The sequence below is a fragment of the Penicillium manginii genome (assembly GCF_028828005.1).
Source record: "Penicillium manginii strain IBT 31320 chromosome Unknown utg000007l:1.0-2284322.0:1.0-2285126.0, whole genome shotgun sequence".
Lineage (NCBI taxonomy): Eukaryota > Fungi > Ascomycota > Eurotiomycetes > Eurotiales > Aspergillaceae > Penicillium > Penicillium manginii.
In genome coordinates, this window is record NW_026643108.1 from 1,330,134 (window position 1) to 1,347,286 (window position 17,153).

General features: G+C 47.5%; 4 protein-coding genes across 4 annotated transcripts; 1 reads left to right on the plus strand and 3 right to left on the minus strand.

The window, feature by feature from the left end:
* Positions 1-277: 277 nt before the first annotated feature.
* Positions 278-858, minus strand: N7533_010420 (uncharacterized protein; the record flags this gene model as incomplete). Its single annotated transcript, XM_057107070.1, has 2 exons — positions 278-418; positions 472-858. 2 exons carry the CDS (start codon positions 856-858, stop codon positions 278-280), a joined length of 528 nt encoding a protein of 175 aa, XP_056956287.1.
* Positions 859-1,954: 1,096 nt separating this feature from the next.
* Positions 1,955-6,423, minus strand: N7533_010421 (uncharacterized protein; the record flags this gene model as incomplete). The annotated part of the gene is made up of 3 exons (XM_057107071.1): positions 1,955-3,439; positions 3,498-5,852; positions 5,914-6,423. 3 exons carry the CDS (start codon positions 6,421-6,423, stop codon positions 1,955-1,957), a joined length of 4,350 nt encoding a protein of 1,449 aa, XP_056956288.1.
* A 2,633-nt stretch (positions 6,424-9,056) lies between these two features.
* On the plus strand, positions 9,057-10,696 carry N7533_010422 (transcriptional regulator family: Centromere protein B DNA-binding region; the record flags this gene model as incomplete). Its single annotated transcript, XM_057107072.1, has 3 exons — positions 9,057-9,524; positions 9,633-10,485; positions 10,602-10,696. The coding sequence occupies 3 exons, from the start codon at positions 9,057-9,059 to the stop codon at positions 10,694-10,696; spliced, it is 1,416 nt and encodes a 471-aa protein (XP_056956289.1).
* Positions 10,697-15,176: 4,480 nt separating this feature from the next.
* Positions 15,177-15,734, minus strand: N7533_010423 (uncharacterized protein; the record flags this gene model as incomplete). Its single annotated transcript, XM_057107073.1, has 1 exon — positions 15,177-15,734. The coding sequence occupies one exon, from the start codon at positions 15,732-15,734 to the stop codon at positions 15,177-15,179; it is 558 nt and encodes a 185-aa protein (XP_056956290.1).
* Positions 15,735-17,153: the final 1,419 nt, after the last annotated feature.

The following is a 17,153-nucleotide window of genomic DNA, read 5'->3' on the forward strand; positions in this document are numbered from 1 at the left end:
CAGCAACTGTGCTCAAATGTCCGAGATATCGCGTCAGATCACAGTCTGAGATTTGATACTTCACAAATCCCCATGGAGAAGAGGGGAGACTGTTCATTTGTTCTAATATAAAGCTGGGCTCTGAATACCTGGAAGCCATGCAGAACTTTCCCCAAAGATGATATCCAGTGCGAAGTGACTGCCGCAATATTTACCGTATATGGAAGCTTCCTATCCATGTTACATATCCAAATAATGCTGATAATCATATACCCCAGAGCAACCAATTGTTCAATTCTCACTTATTTGTTTCCAGATGACCACGCTCAGTCAAGGATTTAACTATTGGCTGCACAGATACGGTGTACATAATCCCAAAGCCAGGACCTGGACTGGGATTCTTGTGACTGAGGATGATGCGGAGCCGGTTTCGTACAAACTAAATGACAAAACAAATGAGCATGAGTAATCGATGAAGGAATGCCTGCGTACCGGAATATGACTCTTCTGTGGCGGAACTGTTCTCCGAAGCGGTGGATTCTGCTGAAGGTATTTTCTGAAGTCACTGGTCGATATTTTGAGCCTTGGAATTCGAGAATGCTGAGAATCTCTTTCTGGCACCTCCAAGTCGTCGAATACGTCTTTGGCGCTTTGAATGTGGGTGATGTGCAGATGCATTCGCACGATTAAGACGGCGTTTGCGGAGAATGTGGTATTTTTTCCCTCGTAGCGATTCCACAGTTCGCTTGATCCCATATTCTTCATTATACGGTAAGCGGCAGCACGGGCATCCCAAGACAAAGCTCGGGTTTTTTTCAGCCAGGGGAGAAGATTATCCTCCTCCCAATCTGACCAGCCTAGCGAACTGTGTTGAGACATCTCAGGAAATAAGGCGCGGTGATAAATGAAATGCTGGTTTGTGAGCCTTCTGCAGGAAAGTGAAAAGTGCAGAAAGTGGTCGTGGTGAGTTTTAAACTTTCCGCACCTCCAGAAGTGCTTGTAGCGAGGCGGTAAATTTTAGAAGTCATCTCACCCAAATACTCAGCTAAATCCCAGGAATCACTGATTATCCGTGGAACTTGCCGTTGAAACGATGAATCAGTGTAACGCTTCAGAAACATGGTTAGGTTGAGCTGACCCGTGGTTCTATTCTGTAACCGTGAATCCTCATTTATTTACGGTGTTTGTGATGTTATTCAACGATGCTCAACCAACACGCATGATTTGTTTCCCGAAAAGTTCACCGAAAGACCGGATGTAACGTGTTGAGAACTTCAAAAAAGGTCTTCTATTCCAACCATTGCTACATTGCTACAATGGAGACGCGTGAGATATTTTTGGCCCGTACGGGGCACCTGCAGTCTGAACATGGTAATGTAGGTCTCCTTGACAGAAGACTACAGCGCCGTGAGGGCTGCAGGCGGGCCCGTAGCACTCCGTATATTTAAGGAGGAAGCAAAGCTATGCGGAAGCATACTTAGTACATACATGAGGGGTTCTGCGGTGGGCGGGAAGAAACCGCTGAGAGCCCAACTCTCCTTCGAAACGGCGATGTTCCTTTCGAAGGAGAGGATATACGAGCAATATCTGTATGCGATTACAAGCACGGAATATTGTGGACCCGACGCAAGGGGGAGGGGCTCTCCGCAACAATCCCGAATAGAACATATCATTTACCTTCCGCTCTCTTAGTTGTTATTCTCTATGGAATATGGTCCTTACCTTGATCCTACTCTACCGTGCCGCAGTCTACTCATCAGAGAAGGTACCCTTGCGACCTCGCCATTTCAGCCCCTCCCCTAGACCTAGTCCAACAAATTTAGAGAGCAATGCAACAATATTTCAAGCACCGAGGACGGGGTTTACGTGGTAGTAACATAGTGTTCGAAAAAAATTGACGAGAACTCAATGAATCGAAATATATACCGCATAGTTCAAGAGTTATTTTTTCCGCAACCGTAAATGCCACATTTGATCAAACATTGGAATGAAGGTATGCCTTTCGGATCTCATTTTTCCACTCATCCAAGGTAATAATCTGGTCACCCCAAGGTACCATCCCCTTTGGAATCGAGCCCAACCAGTCTCCATCCCATTTGGGAACCTTCATAAAATCATGATCTGGATTACAGATCCTCTTTTCCAATTTACCCTCTTTGAACCCCGTCATACAGTCATCATCCAGACGCACATATACGCAGTGCTTGCAGATCCACATCTCGCTGGGAAATTTCCAATAATGACCGCAACTGCCGGTGCAGGATAACCCCATGCGCAATCCACTTTCGCGCGTCTCCATGGCTAGGGCAGTCAATGCGTTTTTTTCGTCACCGAGAGATATAAAAACAGAGTGAGCTTTTTTAAACGCATACTTATCGTTCGACTTTTCTTCATCAGATAGAAGCTCGATGACTACCTGAAGCAAACTTCGCACCATCTGTTGAGCCTTTGCATCATCATCATCAAGATGGTAATATCGGGCCAGCCAGAGCTGGGGTGGGAAAGCAACCTGTGACGCGGTCACTCCTTCCGGCAACATATCTGAAAGTCTTGAAAGATAGTTTGCCACGGTGTTTGATTCCGAATTTGCTTTGGCGATGAGGGCTTTTTGTAGATAGAGCGGGGCCAACTTGGTAATTAGTTTGTCCAACATCACATAACCAGATGTGAGACAGGTCGACAAGGAAGTCTCCCACAACTCGATCGCTTTTCCCTCACGCACGTTGTGTTCATGGAGACCCTCTCCATACAGATATCGTACCATGCACAGGATCTCCTGGTCGTCTGTCTTCTCACCCTTGCGGATTGCAGGCTCGTATAGTTTATCAAAAACACTAAACTGCTTTGTTCTGGCGGCGATCTTCCGAATTTGATCATCGAGAGATAAAATGAAACCCGGGTCCCTTGCTTTCATTACTATTTCGGCGAGGTGCTTTCCATTGTCGATCGCTGAGAACTCGTCGATAAGGGAGATAACTGCAGTTTCTTGCCCCTTGTCCAGGCATTGCACGACGAGTCCCAAAAACATGTGCCCAGCTTCTGGGGCTTGTTTTAAGGACGCAGCATAAATTGGGATTGCAAGATCGAACTGCTCATCTTTCCAATATATCTCAGCCAACTCATAGTTTAGGTCACCAAGGTCTTTCACGTGGGATGGATCTCGCATCCAACCTAGATCCTTTTTTCTACGACTGATCACCGTCTGCAATATCTCAATCGCTTCCTTCAATGGAGCAAATATTGCAAAGCGAACGGATGCTCTCCAATTGTTAGGATCCAATTTCAAAGCCAGCTCAGAGCGTTCGATAGCATCTTTCGTGGACCATCCTGCATAAACTATGGCCATCTGCGTATGCCATAGTGTGTCTTTTTCAGAAAGCTGGAGTGCCTCGTAAGCCCACTGCTCGAACTTGTTAATGAAAACAGTCTTGTCTCCATCCTTGTCGGTTCCATCCGAGCTCTATTGTTCGTTATTAGTCACTGGTCAATAAAACGATGAATAATTTTGAAAGACTAACCATCTGAAGAAACTTCTCAAGAAAATAAAAGATGTTGCTGACATCCTCAGCTGAACTTGGCTCTCTCAAGCAAAGGTAAGCCAGTCTGATCGCCGACGGCTTAAACAGGGCCTCGGCTGCGTCATCTAAGACGACGCTCTGAATCCAAGATTGATCAGACTCGTCAGTAACCCTTGATACCACCGCTGTGTCTCGAAGCCATCTAACCAATTCGTCGATTGTTTTCTTGTCTTTGAGCCAAAGGGTTTTATTGTCATACGAGTAAGACATTTCACCCTTCGGCATCATGAGAGGGTCAAGGCTTTCATTCCTTGTGAATAACCTAACCAATGACTCCCCAACTTGGCTTTTTTGGTCCCGATCAACCATAGCCAAATCCACCGAGGACAAGTGAAAAATGAAATTATCCGTGGCGTATTGCTGAAGCGGCAAGAGACTCGCATCGTAACCATAGGAGAAAGAACGTATGCAATCTAGCGCCATTTGCAGATGCCCTGTATTCTTGTCCTCCTGTTGGATCTGATCTTGCTTTTGGGTCGACTTCTTCTGCAGATATTCGCGTAATCCAAGCTTTTGATACAACGCAGGCGGACATACGTTGTTGAGAAAGTGCAGAACTATATCGATCTCCCCCGGCTGGATTTCTTGACCATTATTTCTTGTAGACCTTGCCAATTCACTCCGGTGTGGGATGGCTTCCAGCGCTTTCGATGACCTGAATTCGACGCAGCCTTCCGCATTCAATTTGAACAACAGATATTTAGTCCGAATCTGCTCAGCGAGTGGTCTTAATGGAACATTCCCGGTGACCAGATACAGTAGCGATGAGGCTAGCCTTCCCGTGACGTCTTCAGAGGCAAATGTGATCCAGCGAATGAGGTGATTCATCTCTTGGATTTGCCTTGGAGAACGCTCACGATTCAACATATCTATCTCACGGTGGAGCTGCATGGCACGGTCACCGCGAGTTTCTTGAATGACTCGATTGATATCCTCCATATAGTCCAGCGTGCTAATAATGTGCAACGCCGAGTCAATTTTGTAGTAGTCCCCTGCAGCTGTCTGTAAAAGGTCCTTGCAGATCTGCTCCCTTTGCTCTGATATCCCCGGGCGTTCTGTGTCTGCCAGTGCATCAATGTCATCCATCCTAGCCTCGATAAACCTTTTGACGTCGTCATGGTTGTGGCGGCTGATTGGAATGCTAGGGCAGGCCACACTGCTTTTCTTTATTTGTTCGAAAGCCCTTGGTGTGCCAGTCAGGAAGACGCGAATCTTCTTATTCTGAACTTGAAACAAGTTTTGCAGGAATTTTAGCATTGAAGCGTCCAAATTGTCACCTACGCCATCAATGACAAGGTAGGAAACGGCATCCATGTGCTCGAACTCTTTATTTCCCAGCAGTAGACAAGGAATTATGTCGCTTGGATCGAGCGCTCCAACCTTCTGGCAGATTTGTGCTGCAGATTTCATATACGGCTCATCTTTGTCTGCAAGTTGCCAGATCAGGGACTTGGCCGCGTCGTCAAAGCCATGGCTGGCCTTCTCGTGGTCAAGGAAAAAGAAAGATACCAGATGTCGCAAATTAGGATGTTGAGAGTTCACGTCTGTTCGCAAGTATTTGACCATTGAAGAGGTCAAATAACTTTTACCTGTAATATCTGTTCCCTCGACTGCCAAGATCGGAGAGGACGAAAAGTCAGATATCCACGATTGGAAAGCAGGATGAGAAAAAAGCCATTTTCCAGTTCCTGACACAACATCTTTGCGAATGTCGTTGTATATTATCTGCCAAATCTCCACGGGGGCTTGTTTAGAGCTATTCCATTGCTCAGAGTCCTCGTCAAAGGCCAGAACATCCATCAGAGTCCGTTTCTTGTCCACATTTTCAGCCCGTGCCTTCTGCTCCTCCCCATTCTGAACCAGAGTATCCAGGACCTGTTTGTTGGAAGCGGCTCCCTCAGCAGCACTGGTGGCTGCCGCGGAGGCGAGCGAGAAAGTCTGCGCAGAAATCAACCCGCGCTCTCTTTCGCCCAACTTGGCCATCTCTCCCAACAGACCCTGGATGGAGTTTTCCGCAAGGAAGGCGATTTTCAGTCCAGTTTTGATCTTCTCAGCGGCCGAATATCGTAGGTCCAGTGCAGCGTCACAGATCTGAACAAACAGTAACAGTTGCTGCGCAGCTAGCTTGCTCAATCTCTTATCCATACCTCCCTTGACATAGTAGTCGAGACGGCCCAGGTGATCCGAGCATTTTTCGAGCAGCTCGGCCAGACCATCAAAGGCGCCCTGGTAACCGTCGTACGCGTTGATAAGGAAGCTAACCGCGTTGTAGCATTGTCCTGCCGGTGCAAAAACCTGTCCATCCATTTTCCATTAGACGAAATCGTTGACACTTAGGCGTCAGATTTCCACTCACCGTAGATGCTCCGTCGACGACAATACCTCCAACTGTCTTAATCAAGCCCATAGTTCGCCCAAAGGCGACTTTCACAGCTTGTGTGGTTGGTGATTCCTCTTCCTTCTCCTGAGAAGCCTCGAGATTTGCGATCACATCATCAATTTCCAACCCACTATTGATCTCCTTGCCCTCCTTTGTAGCTAACAGCGCCACTCTCTCCTGCACTTGCACCCAGATTGCGGTGATTTCGTCATTTTCGGTCGCATCTAATCCCTGGGGAGGAGCACTTCCAAGTGGGGACTCTAATGCCGGTCCATCGGTAGTCGCTGTCTGTTCCTCCGCCACTTGGGATAGGACTTGCTTTGCTGCTTGAGGGGAAATCGACTCAGGCCTGTTTCCCTGCGCAGGTGGTGATGCGGATGATTTGTGTTCTGTTGTCGGCGACTTCACAATATCTGTTGGCCCCGGCAAAACCGGTCGGGCTGGTCGTTCAGCGACCTTGGACTTTTTTCTCCGTGGCCAGTGCATGGTTCAAGAGATTGCAAATTGCGCCTAATGGTGGCTGTCGAGCCCCTCTCCGTTTAAAATGCCGTGTCCAATTTTTCTCTTCCCCCTTTCTTTCACTCAGTCCCATTCGACCTTTTCAACTCGTCGCACTAACAGTCTGTAGCTCATACATGATGGGGTAGAATGGGTCGGTTACCTCAATACTTAATTCGCTTTCCAGATCCAAATCGGGGTTAATCGGCAGGGAGCTCCACTGAAGATCCAGATACCAGCCACTAATATTGAAAGGCTTAAAGAGTTGGGCCTGTGGTGGATACTTTCCTCTCCACACAAGCAAAGCGAGCCCCGCTGTTCTTTCAGCTCCCCATTTTTCTGCGCGGTTTTCAAGAAGGTGAAATGGCACACTTGCAGTCAGCGAGGGACCCCTCCTTTGGTGCACAGAACTATAGATAGATACCTATATAGTAGAAAATATTGTCTGCGCTATCTCTAGATGGAAAGATCTACGCTGAGAGATTCATGCCTGATATGTCTGGCTTCTACAGACGGATGGATGGATGGATATTATCATTTACCCTGACCCCTCGCTTTTGGCGATATACAGGATACAGCAACGTATGGCTTCTGAGAAGGATCCAGCCTATCGAATGCCTCTTTCCATAGGTTGCCTTAGGCTGCTGGCTGCTGGGTCGGTCCTTCTGTGGTCGATTGGGGTGGAGTCACATCCGCCAAGGAAGCCTCCTTTTTGGCACTTGTTAGTGCATTTTGCGTAGTCTTCTCGGGGCGAGGCTGGGCTGGTCGAGCTAGAGCGTCCTGGCTATCGTCACGTTTGTCCCCTTTACTACAACAGCGCGCGCAAGCCTCCCATAGTGTCGTGTACTTCCAGAGAGAAATGAAGTGTGTGCAGAGAAAAATCCTCGCCGGCGCGGTCGAGGCCGGCGGGTTGTTTTGATTTTGTGCGCCGCATATTGGGTACAGAGCGGAGCTTCGCAAGTGTTTCCACAAAGACGAGCTCTTCACCTAGATAGGCTGGGGAATGTTACTGCCGATCATACACGGATAAGATCTCAGTGGCGTCGCGTACTCCCTCAAATTGGTTTGACATATGAAGTGGGTTTTCCAATAGCCATGCAGATCATTGCTCTATACAGCGTGTTTGGGCCCACAATGGCTTTAGCCGAGATAGAAAATAAAAGTGGCGCGGCTGAGATGGGGCAGTTCTTTTTTTCTTATGGCCTGTTCTGGGATGGAGAAAGGCAGATTTAGAACGATTTTGACCCATTAGAAGTTGGGTACTCTGCAGAGGATGTGGTGGTCAATTTTATGTAGACTAGTGGATTGGTCTCTATCCCAATTTCCAATGGGGTCCCACATGTCTAGATTGCACATAGCACGTCTGTGTAATGCTTGATCTGTACTCCGCTGAACTATTAATAAGCCTTTGCAAATCTACAGTGTAGGCAACGTAATAATAATGGTAGGTAGTGGGTCCAATCTAAACCCGGATCTATGGGTCGTGCGAGATATTTTTCCGCAACTCGATAATATTTACACTGACTAGAGTCCATAGTGACTGAGCCTGGAAGTGGGCCGAGATGGTGGGAGTTGAGCTGAGGCCGAGCCGGACATGCCGACAAAACCTTTATATTCGTGTTTGACTGTCCAACTGTTGTTATTAGGCCTCGCCAGACCCGCCCCAAAACCCGAACCCGCCCACGAAAACCCGCCCCACGGGTCGGGGCGGGTTGTTGGAATATCCCGGTTGCTGAGATAATAAGAGGCTGGGATCACGTGCATACATTCACCTACCTCTCACTTCACTTGTATCTTAGACATGCAACACAACACACAATTAACTCCCCCCCAATAATATGAACATTGAAGCATCACTTAATAAAACAACAACCCGCGATGGGTTACCCGTGGGCGGGTTGGAAAAATGAAAACCCGCCCCGAACCCGCGTTTGGCGAGGCCTAGTTGTTATATACTATAGTTGCTGAAGCAAGGGCTGAAATTGCCGACTTGGCAACAGTCCTAGGGTACCGAGCTCGGTAGTGATAGACGGCAATTTCCATCCTGGACATTGATTTGATAGGCAAAAGGGTAGCCGCTAAGCTGAGTATTCGATTTGCTACCTTGGAAGAAGAAGACTTGGTCATAAATTGAATTATGGAGAGATGTAAAATCGAAAAATACTGTAGCTAGTTGCCGTTAACGAGTATTACCACCCGATTTCCGGTAAGAAGTAGAAACTTGACGTGCGAACATAATACATTGAGAACTGTTTCCGACTTAGTTCCGATGGTTCCACCCACGATCTTTAAGCGAAGTGTTCCACAGAGATCAACCCGATCTTTCTGCGCGTCCCAGGATGGGACGGTGCGCAGGAGGCCAGAACCGGCCTCCCCCCACGCGACGGCAGATTACCCTCTAGCACGACTACGGGATTACATAATGTCCCATCCTAACGGGAGGATAGGATGTCCCAACGGCGGGATAGGAAGGATTAGGAATAGTTGTGGCGGATCGACCTTTCAGGGAGCCCACCCATACCGCCTACGCGATATGGGTGGGCCACGGCCATGTGTAAATAACGGCCATGTGTAAAAATTTTCACAAATCTACAATTTTGCCATATTTACCCTCCACCACGATGCCTAAATCTTCTAAAATTGATGAATCTCGCGTTGCCGAGGCCTGCGAAGCGGCCAATGCCCTCAAAAAGCCGAATATATCGCGAATTGCACGCGAATTCGGCGTTCCCTATCAAACCCTCTATCGACGCGTCCGTGAGGGTAGAACGTCGATTTCAGGTCGAAAACCTACCAATATGGCCCTGAAAGATGAACAGGAACAGGCATTAGTAGGCTGGGTCCTGTTTATGGAGAGTGTGAATATGCCTATTACGCCTGCTATCTTGCAAGATGCAGCAAATGCTATCTTTTTGCATGCACAAAAGGATGCACAACCACTAAGCAAAATGTGGGTATATCGCTTCATGAAACGTCACAAGAACCTTAAACCTATCTCCCAAAAGCCAAAGGATGATAAGCGTATCTCTGCGGAAGATGCTGGAGCTCTTGAACAGTGGTATAACAGCCTGGCAAGGGTTACTAGGAACGTTCCTCCGCGCTTAGTATACAACTTCGATGAAATTGGCTTTCAACCTGGGAGGGGAAAGGCACAAACCATCGTTAGTGGCACAGAGCGACCTTCTAATATCGCCGAGACAGAATATTCTGAGACTATAACAGCACTCGAATGTATTGCCGCTGATGGCTGGTCAATGGCTCCATTTTACATCTTCAAAGGCCAGGTTCCTCAGGAAGATTGGTATCATAGCAGCGAGGGTCTTCCAGAGGATACTATCACTGCTGTATCAACAAATGGCTGGATTAATGATAATCTAGCCCTTCAATGGCTTCATCACTTCCATAAAGTGACTGCGAATCGCTATAAAAAAGGCGAAAAGCGGATACTTCTATTTGATGGCCATGGATCTCATAAGACATATGAATTCATACAAACTGCCCTCGATTATGATATTATACCCTTCTGCTTCTATCCTCATTCAACACATATTTGTCAACCGCTAGATGGAAAGCCATTTTTAGCGCTGAAGCAGCATTTTAAGAAACAAAATAACTTGCATGCCTTCTGGTCTGGTGAGGTCGCAAAGAAATCTGAATTTTTGCGTATTATCTCTGAGGTTCGGGCTACTGCATGGAAAAGCCCTCGCATTATTCGTGATTCATTCAAAGATCGTGGAATATTACCTACAAATGGTGATATAATAGTTGAGGACCTTGCGAACCAATTACCTGAGGTAGATGATCTAAATATAAGCAATTACGCTCTATATGGTGATACAACGCCGCCACCTGGTATCGCTTCATCTTCATCTGTGCACAGTTCACCTCCTTCAACAATCGAAAGACAACAATTGAATCATGCAAAATGTATAATACCTACTGCTACACCAAAGCAGCAACGCAATTTGGACCGGGTGTTACGGCATGCTCAGATTATGGCTGAGAGTGCTGATATCCTACGCGATACAATTACAAAGATGACAGCCGCACGTACGCCATTACGACGCAAATATAGCAAGCGACAGGTTAAACCTCTATCTCAAAATGGAATACTATCCATAAAGGACGCCAATCGCAGTATTGCTGAAAAGACGGCCAAAAGAGAGAAGACCGCTGCTACAAAGTTCCGCAATCAATTCAAGAAAAAATGGGGCCATTCGCCGCCACCGGAGCCTACATTGCCAGATTTATCCTCAAATGACGTGGAATTGGCAAATATACCGGATAGCGAGCTTTTTTGTATATTTTCAAAGCCATTACGTTGATACACACACACACAATTTATTAACGCCCGGCGGCTGAACCGAAAGGGCAACTATCACTGATCTAAATATACATGCTCTAGCTAATGCGGTGCCTCCTTGGAGCCCATACAAGATTCCTTTCAGTGTATGTCATCTCAGATATCAATATCTTCGCGGGTCCTTGTGGGTTAGTGTTTAGTTAGTAGACTTGCTTGAAGGCGATTCTCCAAGTGTTCAACATCCTATCCTCGGCAATTGAAGCGCGTCTACCGTCTCTGGCACAAGGTAGTTGGTGGGGGTTAGATTAATGTTGGGTTGGGGTAGGGTTGATCTGTGTTGATTGACACGGCTAAGTGGCGTCGAGTCGGCCCGTGGCGATTGCAAACCGTATTGAGGCTCGCACTGCTTCCAGGTTCGGCTTCCAGTTCTGGTCATCCAAAGGCGATTTTCCGCCTAGGAAAAAGGATATGTTGCCTCGGTGAGTGTGGGTACATTGCAGCATTTCCGTCCGGTGTGCGGTCCACCGCTGACATCGAAAGAGGAAGTGCTCCACGGTCTCTCTGGCTTGTCCACATGCGCATTGATCTGACTCTGCGACATTGATTCGATGGAGATATCCGTTGAGTCTAGCCATGCCAGTCCGGAGTTGGGCCAGCGCGCTCGCTTCTTTCCACAATAATCGATCATACAACTGCCGGGTATGTTTTCCTGGGAGTGCTGCATCCACTCATTTGGAGTGTTTCCCTATATTCTCTGGCAGGCAACTTTTAGGGGCTGCTTGGGATCGTGAGGTGTTCAGTGTTATCGACTTCATCCGGGGGACCTGCGCTTGCGGGGTAGAATCCTCCTGGGTCGCGGTCCGAGCCTGCTCTTTTGCTAGGCCTCGCAATTGATTATCTTTGTTGCAGTTCAAAGGTATGAATTGTTATTTTACTCTAGGAGGAAAGATGAGGCTATATATACAACGTGTAGCCAAGTTGATTTCCAATCAACTTGGTCTTCTGTATAGACACCACGGAGTTAATTCCGATGGTTCGGCTTGATTCCTGATCTGCACCAGCCTCATATCACAACAGAATTCATGGCGTTATGATGACATCGAGGATGCAGCATACGATCTAGCACCGATTATTAGCAGCTGGCGCAAGGTGGTCGTTGTTGACGAGAACGTACTGACTAGCTTTGAATCGCCGTCTGCATTGGGACACAGCCAAAGCAATTTGCTGTAGGATACATTCGATCTAGCACCGGCTATCAGCAGCTGACGCAAGATGGTCGTTTGCAAATTACCTTGCTCGCGGCCTAGTGCCTCCCCCCCCGGCTGCGAGCCACTATACACTATGCCGATCAGACTCGTGGGAACGGTCGAACCAGGGCTTGTATCGCACTGCTTCTCAATTTCAGCATGACGTCTGGTGAGGGTGTTACAGACTTGCCGTCAATGTAGTCTGTTATCAACAAAGGCCAACCAGAGATGTAGCGGGCTCAGCTCGATTACACGTGCACGAGGGCCCGGGATCACCCCATGTCGCTTGAAATGGATGATGGCATTATCTGCCAATGCATAGCTGTTTCGTCTTTGCTGTTCGGGTAACAGATAAATCTTCAAACATGTCAGGACAAAGTCCCGTTGAAGGAGAGAATCGTGGTGTTTTGTTCCGCGTAGACTAGGAACTGACCTGAAACGACTGCTCTCGTGGCGAGAGATTTGGGTAGATCGAGCGCTGCGGTCTGCCTCATCACTTGCTCAGCTGCAATCAGGGCTCGACGGAGCTATCCTCGGAGAAGCCGTGGTATTTCTCGGTGGTCGTCGATGCTACGCTCCCCTTTCTTGTCGCCGGATGCTGCGATCACTCAGTCGGCCTAGCATGGGACTGGATCATGCCTGTCGGAACACGGAAGATTTCTAACGCAATGACAGTCAATCTTTGGTCGGACAGGGTGAGCCTGAAAGAAGTGAGAGCATGTTGGAACTCAATCATATGGCTAACCGGAGGGCATCAAGCTTTTATGAACTGGGCCTGCTCATAAGCCAGGCTGATTAGCCGTGTAAACCACGTCTTCAGAAACAACAAAGGCGCAAGCGTAGTGACCAGTGGCTTGGCCCATCAAGTTGATGCCGCTGGTTCAGTTTCGAGGACGAGGGGGAAACATGGCTCGGCCCGGTTGAGTGTAATATTGAAGCTCGCCCTATGACGGAAAAGAATCATCAGCGATCTTTGCTGAGGAACAGAGAGCCACGAACGGATAGCAATCGTACGGAGATTGAAATGCAGTACCGGGCTTTAGGAATGGGCAGGGGCAAAGCACTAGCGTGATTTACAAGACATTGAGCGACTCGCGATAGAAAGTTTGCCATCCTATATAGAGGGTCGTCAGCACATGATATTTGCCTTGAAACTGCTGCAAAATTTAAAACTCACGTTCGAAGTCTTTGCTGTCCACCGTAGGGGAATTTATAAAGGGTTGCATCTATTTATCATCAATCATCAGTAGGTAGTTCAGGGAAGCAACTTGTAACACACTGTACTCGCAGCTTGGTCCATTCAGGGTCACGAAAGGCTCGGCAATGATTTCTTCGAGGAATAGCGGAGGTGGGGCTGATATTGAGCATCTTCCGAGTCAGCATGACTCTAATTGACTGGGCAACTACACTTACTGTTCGACGACTTTATTCTCGAGAAATGTTAGGCTATTGCGACATGAAAGGTCAGTCCATTCCATGACATGATTTGAAGGTCAATCCATACCAAAGAGTAGCCGCGGAGAAGAATCACGTTCGATATTCTTTCACCCATAATCACAAATGAATGCTTGCGAACGACTGTTCTGCTGGCGAGGGACCGGGTATTTATAGCAATTCAGCTAGGCATTCAGTCTGCGTCAATGAGTTAATCATTGTGAATTGTGAGGGCTCAAGCTCAAACTACTCTTCAATGATAAGTGGCTCAACATTTCATCACTGATTCAGAGCGGCTCTCAGAGGCACTGAATTTTGCGACGTGATCCGAAACATGAGAAACATCTTCTGGCTGTTGGCATTGTTTAAACAGTCATGAGGATACCGCAGATAAAAACCGCTGACAGTTATCAACATTCACCACCATGTGTCCGTACCTTACTGCGATGGGTGGGGCGGCAACCTTCACTGACCGATGATGAGCGCATTATTTTACTCGAAGATTGCCCCATAAATAATAAAAAATCATCAAGCGATGTTTCACTCCTGGCTACCTACTTGCCCAAACGCAGAATGTTCTATGTTCCTTCAGTATTGGCATCTACCTCGTATATCACACTTGGGATTCATTCTCGCAGCCCACATCTCACCAAAGAGTTACTTTAATAGTGAGTGAGTTACTAGATCGATCATATTCCCGTAGAACAATTGTCTGCCATCAGCCTCGTCTTTGCGTAAGGCAATACCCACATCAATCTCCTGGGCACGAAGTGGACACAGGAAGGCGGGTACTCGAAGGAAATATGAGCCAATTAGTGCCATGAGTGGCCCACGTGCGCACAGCCCTTCGGTTAAATTATTGACTAATGTCTGGCCATGGCTCCTGTGGGTCGTCAATTTAAATGCTATCATTGGATAGTACTAATATAATGATATCTGCCAAGGAAATATGACCCAATCAGTGCCATAAATGAACGACAAATGCCACATAGCCGCAGCAGAACTGATTGGTTCAAATCTGACTATGAGCTCCTAGGTGCCGAGTCCTACTGTTATACATGCCATCATTGGATAGCGCTGATACAATGATATCCACAATGTATCCATGTCTCCACTCTCATGAGACCGAGATAGAAATGACATTACACCCTGACCGTTAAGATTCAAGTGTAGCTTGTGCAGATATATCCAAAATACAAACAGAAGTCGAAGCCTGCGCCGTAAATGAAGGGGCCATGACCCACTTTACACTCTCGGCTCCTTAAAACTAAAAATTGGAATGGCAAAAGACCAATTGATGACCTCCCAGTAGCACCTTTGTTGTTTAATCAACCTGAGTGAGTTTTCTACGCCCTTCAAACAGAGTGAGTAGGTGGTACATTCATGTCGGTTCTTTATGGGCTTTCTCGTTGTTCTATTCCCGATTATTTGCCCAGTGGCATCTGACTAAGGAGTTTGACATGCATGTGGGGGTTTAAATTCAACTGGAATCCAGATCGCGTGAAATTTTTATCTTGATAACTTTGCTCTTTTGCGGTGTAATTTGGAATCTCATCTAGGCTGCGAGCAAGGTAAGTTGCAAACACCCATCTTGAAATTCACGCAGCGTCAGGCTAGAGGTACGATACCTTGAAATACATGAGATAAGAGTTTGCAGGACTTCAGCATTCTGATTCTGTATTCTTACATTCGATGGTGGTCATGGGCATAAATTGGGGAATATTCATGCAACAAAGCATTTTTGATCAGCCTAGCGTCTACCACGGACTTCGCTCGCCTACCATCCAATCTTGCATCGCCAACCATTCACTCCACTGTATCTCGGCCGTTTGGATCTCGTTCTCGGAGGGGTTGCGCAATGGCCGTAGAAACGGGGTTTGCTCGTCGGGCAGGATATCATAAGCGGTCTTTGTGGAGGCCCACCCGTTACTTTTCGCTGCGAAGAGATAATTCATCCGCTCTTCTTTAAGGATGCAGGCCACGCCAGACTCCCAGGCGCCACCAAAAAAAACCAGCAGGATAGATGGTGAGTCATGTGCCGTCACAATAAGACGTCGAATATATTGTCTCAGCGAGGTGTCGACGGCCTGAGAAATCCGCTGGTGGGGCAGGCGGATATTGATTAGCGCGGCCAAAGATTGCACCTCGAGCGTGTATTGACCGTGTTTTAAGAAGTGCTGCACACAACTTTTATAATGCAAGGACCAGGGCGTCAGAGCAAGCGTTTCGAATTCGTCGTTAAGAAAAGCCGAGTGTGACTCGCGGTTGCCAATTTGTGGCTCGAGATCCAAGTGATGTTGCGCACTCATCGGCATGGCTGGCTCCGAACGACATTCGTTGGGGATGTGATGGGAAACGACATGGGCGAAAAGCAAGGAAGCATTGAAAATCTCATAAAGCCCTACAAGAGAGGCTAGGGTCATCGATCGCTGGGAACAAGTGGGTCAATTGTCCCGGAAATCGAACCGATCGATCAATTTCGAGCTCCAGTCACGACAAGCCGAACCATAGTTTGTGCAAACGATGAGAGAAGAGTTGATTGGAGAGAGTAGGGCGGCAAAAACGGAAGAAGCGGCACGAAATAACAGCAAGGCACTATTTTTCGTGAATCCATCCGTTTCTGCGACTGATGCCTTTGGCCTTGACCACTTTCTCGGGCGCGATTCGATCTACCGTCACGTCGCTCAGGAATGGTTCCAACTCCTCGAGTCATTGTCGACGTACGGGAAGGAATGCAGTTAGTAAGGAACCTCTGCGGGACTCCCGCGGACAACTCTCAGTGGTTCTCTCGTGGAAGCCAATAGATATAGGATCGTAATGGTTCATCAAAATTTGTCTGAATCAAAATCGATACGTGCGCAAACTACATCCATTAGATACGACGTGGCTTGCTGGAACAGGTACTGCGAGTCGGCAATTGTTTTAAGAGTTCATCTGAGTTGGCCTCCCCAAGTTTTCACTTTCCCTGCGGTGTGGATAAAACTATCCGAAGGATGGAACGCTTCACTCAACAAGATGATTTTACCACCTCTACCTTGAATTGCTTATTTCTGCTGTTTTTACATTTGCCACGCTCTAATACATTCCTTTCTTCCCTTTGCGACCGAGATGTGGGATCCTCAAAAGGAATGTGGCTGCCTCTGCTCATCGAGGCAGAGAGTGCCCCGCAGCCAATCTCCACTGTTATTCTACCTCTGTGTCTTATTGGAGGCGATGGACTGCGGCTAACCTCTTCCAGCTCTGCTTTAGGCTTTAGGCGACCCTCCATCCGCACAAAATCTGTTACAGTGGATTTCAAAAATAGATTCCCCTCAAGACACACACTTTTCTTTCCCAGCGACCCACTAGAGAGCCACCTCCAGATCACTCAGTTTCAGATCGCTAACACAGCCAATCACAACTCCGGGAGTTCCCAGCAAGGGACTTTCACCCTAGCCTAGTGCCATGAATGGCCCACATACGCACAAGCCTTCAGTGGGATGATTGGTTGATATCTGGCCATGGCTCCCAGGAGCCTGTGGGTCGTAAATATTAATGCGATCATTGGATACCACTAATAGAGTGATATTTACGGAGGAATAATGAGCCAATCGGTGCCACGAATGATCCACATGTGCCCCAAAGCCTCAGTATAAATTATTGGTCCAAATTTGGCATGAGCTCCTGGGAACCTGAACCTACCATTACACCTACCATAATTGGATAGCGCGTCAGCAATATCCACATCGAATTCC